General features: G+C 58.5%; 3 protein-coding genes across 3 annotated transcripts in view; 1 reads left to right on the top strand and 2 right to left on the bottom strand.

Annotated features, from left to right (window-relative positions):
* VDBG_00233 (topoisomerase 1-associated factor 1) overlaps positions 1 to 3,207 on the bottom strand; it is a gene marked incomplete at both ends in the record, with an annotated part of 6,028 nt that extends 2,821 nt beyond the window's left edge. Inside the window, 3 exons of the mRNA XM_003008506.1 lie at positions 4 to 623; positions 698 to 3,074; positions 3,133 to 3,207. Coding sequence (XP_003008552.1) covers positions 4 to 623; positions 698 to 3,074; positions 3,133 to 3,207 — 3,072 coding nt within the window. The remainder of the gene's footprint in view (positions 1 to 3; positions 624 to 697; positions 3,075 to 3,132) is intronic.
* Positions 3,208 to 3,543: 336 nt separating this feature from the next.
* Positions 3,544 to 4,852, top strand: VDBG_00232 (3-hydroxybutyryl-CoA dehydrogenase; the record flags this gene model as incomplete). Its single annotated transcript, XM_003008505.1, has 4 exons — positions 3,544 to 3,583; positions 3,642 to 3,877; positions 3,960 to 4,059; positions 4,122 to 4,852. The coding sequence occupies 3 exons, from the start codon at positions 3,746 to 3,748 to the stop codon at positions 4,850 to 4,852; spliced, it is 963 nt and encodes a 320-aa protein (XP_003008551.1).
* A 2,921-nt stretch (positions 4,853 to 7,773) lies between these two features.
* Positions 7,774 to 8,347, bottom strand: VDBG_00231 (predicted protein; the record flags this gene model as incomplete). Its single annotated transcript, XM_003008504.1, has 2 exons — positions 7,774 to 7,909; positions 8,001 to 8,347. 2 exons carry the CDS (start codon positions 8,345 to 8,347, stop codon positions 7,774 to 7,776), a joined length of 483 nt encoding a protein of 160 aa, XP_003008550.1.
* Positions 8,348 to 11,292: the final 2,945 nt, after the last annotated feature.

Here is an 11,292-nt window from a genome sequence, read left to right as displayed (position 1 = left end):
CACCTGCGCCTCCTCGCGCGCGAAGAAGGCGGCATCGCGCTCGTCGTCCGTCTCGTCGTCGCTCGCCGCGACGTAGAGCTGCGACTTGATCTTCTCCAGCTTGGCCCTCTCCCTCTCGCGGCGGGCGCGCGCCCGGTCCCGGGCCGCTTCGTCATCGTCGTCGGAGCCCGAGGCATCCGGGTCCCGTTCGCGGCGTTTGCGGACATGCCTTGTCTTGTTCTTCTTCTTCTTCTTGCCGTTGACGACCTTGCGCTCTGTCGGTCCGCCGGCGGGGAAGAGGGCTGCGTTGGCGACGTCGCCGTCTTCATCGTCGTCGTCGTCCTCGCCCTCGCCGTCGTCGTCGTCGTACTGCGCCTTTTTGCGCGTGGCCGTCTTGCGGCGGAGCTGGTGCTCGGCGAGGACGCCCTCTTCGAAGACGGGCGGGCTGAACTCGGCCTTGTTGATGAGATCGAGCGTCTCGCGCAGCTGGTCCGGGGTCGCCGACGCGGGGACGACCCAGAGGCTGTCGGGAGACTCGTCGATGGCGGGAGCGTGACGCTCGAGCCCTGCGAGGCGCATGAGGAGGCGGAGGTGGGCATTCTTGAACATGGCTGCCTGGCGGGCATCGTTGTCGGGACGGGCAGCTGGGAGGGTCGCCGTGTTAATCTTCAGGGTGCTGCTGACAGGAGAAGGGGGACGCGGCGGGCGCTTGACTTACTGTACGGCATGAAGCTGTCTGCTGGCTTGTCGACCGGCTCGTCGTTGTCGCCCGTTGCCTCGACGGAGGGGAGGATCTCTTCTGCTGCCGCGAGAGCGCGGCGCTCCTGCTCGGCGTTGGTGAGGATCTTCTTGACCCACGCGATGTGGTCCGACTGGCTCTTGTCGAGAAGCACACCAACGGCGATGGCCATCTGCTGCTCGCGGTCCTCGGTGTACTTGAACTCGAGATCAGCTGCGGGTCGGGGCCTTGACGTTGAGATTGTCTGCTTCTCAAAGCCGTATTCGAGGTAGTGCGCCGTGCTGCTAATCTTGGAGAAGAGCATCTCGATGAGGAGGGCCGGCCTCTCGTCGATCTTCTTGAAGCACTTGCGCAGGATCTGCTTCGCCAGCTCCTCCCACTCCTTGTACATGCTCGACGCCTTGTCCAGAGGTTCAGGGCCCTTGACCATCTCGTGGAGGAGGTGGACAATGTCCACGCGGAACAGCATGACGCTCGCGTCGTGCTTGAAGGCCACGCGGTAGAAGTAGCGGTGGGCGCGCTTAAGTTGCTCGTCGCTGAGATCTTTGTAAAACTTGGTAAATGCCACAAACGTGTCGACGACGCCTTGTGGCGTGAAACGGGCGCTGAACCGCTGAAAGTCGAACTTGCGCTCCTTGGTGGTCAGCTCGGCGTTCTTCTCATCGTCCCCGGAATCATCGGCTTCGTCTTCGTCGCCCTCGCCATCGGCCGACGCTTCTTTGGCCGCCTTCTTCTTGCGCCTCGTCCTCCGCCGAGACCGGACTTGCATGTCCACGTTTTGCTTTGAGTATGCCTCCAAGATGCGTAGGAAGTGATGTGTCAGCTCCGTGGCGGCATCGAGATAGTCGAAACCCTGCTCCTTGTACTGTCTCACGACGTTGGCTATCAGATCGTGCATGGCGTCTTCGTAGAACAGACGGCTCAGTGTATTCTCCGCGATCTCCTGGTCGTCCTCGTTGGGCGAATGGGACATCTCCTGCACCGTCAGCAGGATCTGCGTGAGACACCTCATTGAGGCGGTCAATTCTGGCCAGTCCTTATGCTCCCAGGCCTGGGTCATGGTCCTGTTGAGAGTGATAAAGGTGGACTGGTTGAGGACGGCGGCGACCAGGTTGAAGCTGCTGACTTCCTCTGCCGAATTCTTCGGCGCAGAAGCGCGCTGCGAGCTCTTCCGGGTTCGCTCCGCCTCCAAGAACCACGCCACCAGATACAGAAACTGTCTCCGGTGGTATGACAGCACGTGTGAGGCCTCGCGGTCGATGGACTTTCTGACATGCTCAAATAAGGGGTTGAAGCCGGCATCCAGGAATTCCTCGACAAAACTCCTCAGCTGAGAGTAGGCACGAGCATCCAGCTTCGGCAGCTCGCCTAGATCCTTCATGTGCGAGTCCGTCTTTGACCTGGCCTTGCGGGGCGGCTTGAACTTTTTCGTCTCGTCCATCTTCTTCCGCCTCGAGGCCACATCCACCAGAGCTTCCTGTCCGGAGACTGCAGTCATCTTGCCGTCGGCGCGCTTCACCCAGATGACCGTGCCGAAGCGGTTGTGACGTGTGGGCCCCTTGCGGTTCTGGGCCTTGAGCATTGCATTCTCCTTGCCCATCATGACCGACAGCTCATCCGCCTTGGCCTTGTTGACCTGCTGCTCACTCATGAACAGCTTTTTGACGTCAACGCGCTTGACGAGATGGTAGATGATCTCCATGATGGTCACGTCCTCGGTCCGGAAGTCCTCGCCCATGTTGGATGCGATGGTCAGGAGGACCATGAAGATGTCTTGGTAGGAGAAGGCGTCAATCGTAGCCGAGCGAGAGATCTGTGACTCCTCGCCCTCATATTTGACGTTTGGCTGGGGCTCGATCATGGCGACATTCCTCAAGAAGAAGAGCACCAGCTTGATGATGCCCTGGTCTCGCGGGGTGCGCTCCCCAATCGGCGCGGCCATGGCCGGGAGGGCAACCCTGGCTGCGGCGTGCAGGATCCGCGCACCGTCAAAGTTGATGATGGATCGTTTGTAGCCGACTTGTGCGAGCTGCAGGGCGGGCATGTGTCGGTGATGGTTGACTGTCGTCTGCTCGGGATCGCGCTCCACAGGCCACGTCAGCGGCACCATGATCTCGAAGCATGCGAGTGCGATCCTCGATCTGAACTTGTTGTCGGTGGAATTCTCGGGCCATGTCGCCAGGATGGGAAGCAGGTCGCCATCGATCAGGTTGGCTTCCGCGATGCATCGTGCGACGTCCATGCGGTTCGTCTTCTCGTCGTAAAATCGTATCCATTTCTTCAAGTCGCGGAGGACCTCGAGAGCGTCGTCTCCCAGGTTGTAGCGTCCGTCATCATCTGCGCTGATGCCACCGAGCTGTCCCAGGGTCAGCTTTTGGAATGGAGCATCCAGGCGCGGCAGAGCAGCAACTTACAGCGGAGACTAAGCTGTTGATGTGCGCCCGTACTTCGGGATGGACGATGTCTGTTGTCCCATCCGGCATCTCCATGATGGCAATGGGCGAGGGGTACACTTGGAATCTATTCAGCACCGATCCCAGTGGCTCACAGCAGGCATCGGGTCTGGATGGTTGGTGGGGTGACTCGGCGATATGGGCATCCAGCAACCCAGAATCCTGACCCCCATACAATTCTCTAGGGAGACGCGCCTCGACGCGTTACAACGCGAGTGTGAGTTGACCGGTAGTTCTCCGGATGAACTGATCTGTCGATAAGCCATTGGGTTTCCGCTTATCTAAGGCCGAGGTTAGCCGAGGGTCGTGATCTCATGCTGCTGCTGCTGTCGTGCCGAAGGTCGAGATGGAACTTCTTGCAAGACACGCTTCAACTCATGAAAGGACAGATTCGTGACGAAAACAACTGCTAGTAAGACATACTGTCCGATATCTACAATCGTATTTTCGAAGACATTGTTGGTTGTCAGCCTCCCCTCGGCTCACTGCGATTCCCAACCTCAGCAGCTCAATCACTCTGCCGCCCCCCCTCCCCAAAACCCTGCCGCAACCTTGAATCCTCATATTTCCAGAAATGGCGTCCACCATCGCGAGAATGCGGCCCGTGGCCCGGGTTGGGAGTCAAGCGAGATATTTCAGCTCTTCGCTAAGGCTGGATGCCGCCGCAAAGGTGCAGCGACTTGGAGTTATCGGCGCAGGCCAGATGGTGAGTTCTCGCGCAACATGTGACAATTGAAGCAGCAAGGTGAAATGCCAACGACATTGGTCACTGACACACCGCAATGCAGGGTCTGGGAATTGCGCTCGTGGCCGCTCAGAAGGCTCAGGTCCCGGTCACTGTCGTTGACACGTCCGAGGCATCCCTCAAGAGGGGCATTGCATTTGCAGGTTCGTGCACTGTGGTATGGGCGAGGCGGATGTCAGAACTGTTGTCACTCACAACCCCTCAGAGAAGCTCCTGGCCAAGGACGTGGCCAAGTCGAGAATCACACAGGAGCAGGCGGACCACGCCCGGTCCCTTCTGACGCCGGCCAGCTCGCTCGACAAGCTGTCGGACGTGGACTTTGTCATTGAGGCTGTGCCCGAGATCCCCAAGCTAAAGTTCGACATCTTTGCGCAGCTGGCCGAGATCTGCCCCAAGCATGCCATCCTTGCCACCAACACGTCGTCCATCTCCATCACGAGCATCGCCGCCGCGACGACCAAGAACCCGACGGATACGTCGGCAAGCTCCCGCGTCGTGTCGACCCATTTCATGAACCCCGTGCCGGTGCAAAAGGGCGTCGAGATCATCAGCGGCCTGCAGACGAGCCAAGACACGCTCGACACGGCAATTGAGTTTTGCAGGGCCATGGGCAAGATCACGTCCGTGTCCGCGGATTCGCCTGGCTTCTTGGCAAACCGGATTCTGATGCCGTACATCAACGAGGCTGTCATCTGCCTCGAAACGGCGGTCGGCGACCGCGACTCGATCGACGCCATAATGAAGAACGGCACCAACGTGCCCATGGGACCCTTGCAGCTCGCTGACTTTATTGGGCTTGATACATGCCTGGCCATCATGAAGGTCCTCCACGAGGAGACGGGCGATTCCAAATACCGCCCTAGCGTGCTGCTGCGCAAGATGGTCGATGCCGGGTGGCTGGGTAAGAAGAGCGGCAAGGGTTTCTACGACTACTAGAGGAGGGGCAGAGAAGGTGGGGGGGGGGAGGGGAGGAGGCTTGGAGGAGAGTGCCAAGAAGTCCGGGGGAACCTCAGCTGCGAGATGGGCTGAGAGGCAGAGAAAGCGAGAGACAGGAGAAAATGCCTTGAGAAATAGTTTCCACTGAGCCCGGCAATATCGACAAGTCTTGGCAGTGCGCTTCGTCATTGGATGCTGAGGCTATGAGTGAGGCCATGATGCTTGGCGCGCCTTCGTCAGGTCATGTTGAAATCAGCATGTGGGCGGGGAAATTGCTGGTTGACGTTTCGGAGGGTCACACTGGGGTGCCGGGCAATTGGGCGCTGGCCTAGAACACCAGCGCGGGTAGGTAGGTCAGTCCCGTCGGCGTGTGTCTTGGGGAGGTCATCCGTATGCCAAGCTGTCATCTATCTGAAAGGTGCCTCCTGCCTGTCGAGCGTTTCAACGGAACGGGTGCAAACGAAAAGACAGGAATAGCAACACGCTCAGCAACTGAAGTGCTGTGTGTCTGATGCACACTTTAGGCCAGACAACCAAAAGCCAGATAGGGCGGCAGCGATCGCGAGTCTAGCCAACGTGGGCCTGGGGCGATCTGTTTTTGTCGGGAGGGTCCAGCGCCCAACCCAGCCAGCTGGACGACCTGGCTCACTCACATCTACCACAGGGTAGGACCGTGGTGGTCAGCGCCCTGAGCACGCAGGGGGTCACGTACCGTGTAGAGGTTTCGTTAAGAGGGGGGGGGGGGGCGCAGAGATTAAGACGGCAAGAAGGGGGGGAGGAACCAAATCTCCCGTCACGAGTATCATCACAGCCAGATGAAGGGGATTTGATCGTCTGAGGCGCGACTCATGAGACTGCCGCTTTGCACGCGCGCGCTGGCTGTTTCCCATGCTGCTTTGGGCCGGTTAAGATGAAGAAGGACCGGGCATATCCGTCGTGCTGGCGACGAAATTAAACTTTGAGCGACATGTCGGCTGAGTAGGGCCAAGAGTGAACATGTCTGTCTACTCGCAGAAACATGGGACAAAGCATAGAGGCATAAACAACAGGACGCAGACGAGGGCGAACTGCACCTGTCTTGGCAAAGCCTCGTCGACTGATTCTTTTCTTGGCACCACTCGCTCTCCATCTCTCTCCTCTTCTGGCCTGGTGTGAGAGGAAGCCGACTTGGACCATGACACTCGGGCCATGCACCAACCTTGGCTGTGGTCTCGGGGCATCTGGCGGGGGGTGCGGCTTTACCTGACGATGAACGTCTCAGAAGGACCATAGCCCTACGAGGGTTTCCTTCAAAAACAGCTCAAAAAGGTTCAACAGAGTTCAGACGAAGACGGCCAAAAGGGAATAGGGTCAATAGTTGGGGTGGTCCCATACGTGAATGGGTCGGGGATCTTCCCTCTGATCATGAGAACCATGACTAAGTTGTGAAGTGCCGACCCACGCTGATCTCAAGGCTCCCCTTCCCAGCGGCAGTCACCAGACAGCCCTGCTTTTGCCAAGATGATTGAATGCCCGCTGCAAGCTGCAAGCTGCAAAGCTGGAAGCGGCAACTCGCAGCGCTAGATTTCGTGGAGACCGCGGGGTCTGGCGGTGCCTGCCTGCCTGCGCCTGCTTGTTCCTGCTTGTGCTTGTGCTCGCGCGAGTGCGTGCGCCTACTACATGTCTTCCGGCCTCCCGGCCTCCCGGCCTCCCAGTCTCCCAGTCTCCCGGCCAGCTGGCCCTGCTGCACGCCCCGTCGTTGTTTGTTCCCGACCACAGGCTGGCTGCTCATGGGTACCTTCCTAGGTACCTATGATGGAGAGCGTATGGCACTTGCCCCAAGCCACCCTCCGACGGCAAGCTCGTGGAGCCTCTCCGCCACCTCAAGGTCAGGCAGCAAGGTCATACGCTTGCAAGGCAAGTACTGTACGAGTAGATAAGCAGGTAAGTTAGGTATCGATCTTCCTACCTACCTACCTCTATTGGATTAAGGTAGGTCCCTTGCGCCACGCGAGCCAAGAATCACCTGGCTGTTCAACCAAGGTACCTAAGGTAGGTAGGTACCGATAGGCACGTATGTAGCCCTCGCTCGCGGGCAGTTGCTGCTGCCTGCGCCGCCCCTGGCTAAGGTCCGCTCTGCCCCCCCCAAAATGTGCCGGAGCGCGGCATCACCAAGTGAGGCGCGGCAGATGCTACAACCTTGGCAGTCACGGCCAAGCGGCCACTGCCAAGCCGACACACTGCGACTTGGACTGCCAAGAACAGACCACATCAGAGCACAGCCAAACTTGTGACCTCACCTAGCCATCGTTTCCCTTCCGCCGACGAAAAGTCAACCCATCGGTCACTTCCATCCACTGTTCATCAGCCAGCCCCAAAGCAAAACTAACCTTGGACTTGAATTCGCTAGTCGAACAAGGAATCCCTGGACCACCATCTATCCATGAATCAACCCTAGTCCTACCCATACCAGGTAGGACCCAAAATCTGCATCTTCGAGGTGTGTCGATAATCCTGACGAGCACTCGAAACGAGTCAGGCGGCCCAAGGCCATCGAGGAATCCGAAGACACAGTTGCGTTGCTTGTGCGTCTCCCCCCCCCCCTCTTTGGCCCAAAGGGCCAAGACATTACCTGGAACCTGGGTACCCGACCGCGCCGCGCCATACGACGGACTATCATGCCCTCAACGCATTACCCTCGCAAGCTTCGACGACTCCCGTTAGATCGACAATCTGGCTCCCGCTGACATCTCATCGTCGACACTTGACAGGACTGCACGTCCACTTGCGGCCCCGACCTGGTCGTGACCACGATTCTGACACGCACGAAATTAGAATGCGACCACCCTGCCGCCAAGCAGCCCAAAAGTCACTGTCAAGCTTTGTTGATTGCAGGGACCAAATCGACTGATGACAGACAACTTGGGACAGCTCACCCCCCTTCAACAAGCCAGCGTGGTACGAGATGGACGTCCTAGCCAATCTCGGTGGCAATCGCCGAACTCTGTGTTCCCCGAGGCTACTTCACCCCCGACGACACGGCTACTTGCCGTGCATGCGCTGTGCTGTGCTGGTGTGCTGTGCAGCAACTCAGGTACAAGGGGACGGCGGGGGGCCACGGGGCGTATTGTCGCGAAGCAGCAACATGGGGCACACCTCTGTGGCTGACCTTTGGTTGTTGAACACGGCCACGACCGCGTGGCACGAACAAGCCATAAGCCATGCCGTTGTTGATCCGCCACTTGACTGGTATGCCTCTGCCCTGGTTGTCTGACATTGCCACCGTAGGACTCCCAAAAGTCCGTCACCCGCTCGACAGGTAGATGGGTCGCCAGCGGGGTCGTCGGGGACGAGGCGACAACGACTTGAGAGCTCCAGCAAGCGGGGCTGTCCACCACCGGCAAGCCAACCGGGACACTGGAGCCCTCGGTGTCGGTGCACCATTAGACCGGTCGCGCTCGCGCACCACCAGAAGCGCCAGAAGGCCCAGAGAAGCATCCACAGGGCCCCTGACATCATTTCCTGCCCCACGGCTGCCGTGCTGTCGGAATCTTCCAGCGCACTTCATCTCCCCCTAGCATCGACGTGTCGCCGACCAAAAGCCCAACAAGGTTAGGCGCTCGACAAGCCGTTGTGTCAAGTTTACAGGCTTGCCGATGCTTAGATTGCGCCAGGGTGGTCTGCCACAACTCAAATCATCCACAACCTGACCTCACTTTAGGTTACAAGCCGTGTGTCGAAAAGCTGGCATGAGGCTGGTGGAGAAATTGGGGGCGGATTGGCGGGCTTTCGACAACTTTGCCCATGGCGTCGAATGTTTCGTACACATCATGTTGCAGATCTTGACAGCCAGATCCTCCAGGAAATGAAGCATTTCCAGCCTGCCATGGTTGTCGGTCCACCCAGTTCAACGAATTGTTGCTGCCTGTCTGTCCACAAAGTCCACCCTTTCGGAATCTCGCAGGGCTAACGGAAGACGCGACGAAACCCTTGCTCACCGCAGGCTTCTCAAAATGATCGCCCTCATAAGATGGCGCATAGGTGCCAAGAAAAGCATCGGGGCATCCGAATGCGAGGGTTGAATGTGGCACAAGGCTCGGACGCGACGCGTCCACGAACACCTCGAACCTTGGGCTGTTTCGTCTGTCCAGTTGTGCACAACGCGTGCCTGACTGGTGCATCTCAGAACGGATTGGGCTTCAGGGGGGTGTGGAGTGGCTCTTTCGGCAGGGCTAGGTTGGTGAGAGAGTGCCAGGACCAACATGTTGATGCGGTTCCTTCGGTAAAATGGAGAGAGTTTGAACGCACGAGTCGTTGCGTCTGTGGGCCTCACCAAGATTAATGAGCAATGATCGCTGATGAGCCGTGATCGCTGATGGATGGAAGGACGGCAATCGATCACATCAAACCAACACGGTATTTTCTTGCGGCAGACCACACCCCCGCAAGGGATGAAACCACGGATGACATCCGGATTGCTCAGGACCAGCAAGTTGCAGACCATTTTTCTCTTCGGGTCCGTTGAGGTGGGAGCACAGACCTGAGTGACAAGCACTGAGGGCTGCCCACACACACTGTGGGACGCAACAACGCTCGATCGTGCCGGCGTGAGCGGGCACGGCGTCAAGCAGGACCTGACCCAAGCGCCTTGTACCCCTGACTTGGGAGCTCCAGTTCTCGCAAAAGCGATCTACCCGTTCTCGGTCCAGTAGGAATCTGCGGCCGCTCCGCGGCCCTACCAAAGCGGCATTTTACCCCTCGAACTCAAGAGCACAGCACCCAGTTTCTGGCCGTGTATTGTCAATTGCCAGTGGCGCCCTGCCACCAGCCCGATCTCGAAGTCAGTCAGTTGTCGAAGGTTTGACGATCGCTTCGACGTTTCGTGCCGTCCTCGGCACTCGGGAGCAATCAGAATAACATCCTCGGTGTGAAGGGTACTGGTGCATATCTTCGCAAGGCGGCTGCACTCTGGTCCCTGGTGGCACAATCACACCTATCAGCCTGCGGCCTGTTCGGAGCAAGTTCCCACAGAACCGACAGCAGCGGGTGCGAGCCTGACGATTGACTTGGGAGGTCATGGTCCGAATCAGCACAAGTCCATGGTTCGGGTTACAGGCAGGGCGTGGGCGCTGACTGTTGTTGCTGGTCACTTTCATGCTAGGTACCCTATTCAAGGTAGCATTACGGTCTATGCCGTCCTGACGGTGCCGTCTCACTTCACATGGCGTATCAGTCACCCGACGGGTCCTCTCTTCTGGCCCCTCCCATCGCCTCCGCTGTCGCCCACACGTGGTGATGAGGAAGTTTCGCGTGAGCACCACCACGAGGGGGGAAGCACACTACGTCCTGTCAAGTGCCGCTATCGGTGGTGTCTCGCGCGACTGGGCTAGAAGCACAACCCAATTCACTAGGCAGGGAGTGCGCTCCACAGCACAAACCTTGGGCTCCAGCTTGCTAGTGCCGAATGGTCACTCTTTCATCCCAATAATGTCGACATGCAACATATTCTTAGAGCAGGTAGCATGACATCAAGCAGTACGCATGCGAGTGGTGAAGGAGTTGTTCATGCCCTCCTGCTCTGCCATGGACCTGCACTCGTCTTCGTGCTGCATCGCGCGCCAGAATGAGCTACTCGACTCATTGGGAGTCGGGACACTGTGAACAGGCCACCTGTGGGCGGGACAGTGTAGCTTGCTCAGGCACCCCACACGTATCTTTCCACTCGCACGCTACTGCTAATCCAGTACGGTACTCATGTGACCATGGCGATACTCACTCCGACGCCATTTTCACCGTTCACACTTCATACGGAGGAGGCAGGTTTCTCAATTATTATTCAGCCGTTGCGAAACCCTCTGTTCTCGTTCCTACGGCTCGGCAATGCCATGGCAAAGCACGGCTGACGGAGTGTGTGCGGGCGGGCGCAAGGCATGGCGAGACACCGCGCGGGAGCCAGAGATCTGACTAGAAACCTTGGTGATCTGCCCCGTGCTCGGCCCCTGTCACCCGCGTCCTTGCACGGGTTCTGCCAGGGGTTAAGGCATCGCCGGTCTCTTTGCCCCCCCCCCCTCGCGAAAGTCGTGGAGCCTTCTGTTGTCTCGTCTTTTTCCGCCAGCCATACATTCCTCTGTCCTTTTGTGGCTGCCGCCGAAATGTCCGCACCCCTCCCCTCCTCTCCTAACCTGCACACCCTGCCCACAGACTCTACCTACAGAGCCACACCCTCCAAACCTGTCGATCTTCCCAAATGGAACCCCTGCCGCGTCCGCTCTTCGACAACGGTCATGCGTTCATCCGTGGAGGTCGACGCAGAGCTAATGGCTACGAGGCCAATGAAGCTCTTTCATGGCAGGTCCCTGCCGGCCAGCCCAAGACTGAGAAGGCCATCTGCTCCGGACCAGGTCTTTTCGTCCTTCGCCCATCCTCCGAGGGACATGTCTGACCTGTCTTAACCTTGTGCC

Source organism: Verticillium alfalfae, genomic scaffold (assembly GCF_000150825.1).
Source record: "Verticillium alfalfae VaMs.102 supercont1.1 genomic scaffold, whole genome shotgun sequence".
NCBI classification, from domain to species: Eukaryota; Fungi; Ascomycota; class Sordariomycetes; order Glomerellales; family Plectosphaerellaceae; genus Verticillium; species Verticillium alfalfae.
This window is presented reverse-complemented; position numbering and strand designations above follow the sequence as displayed.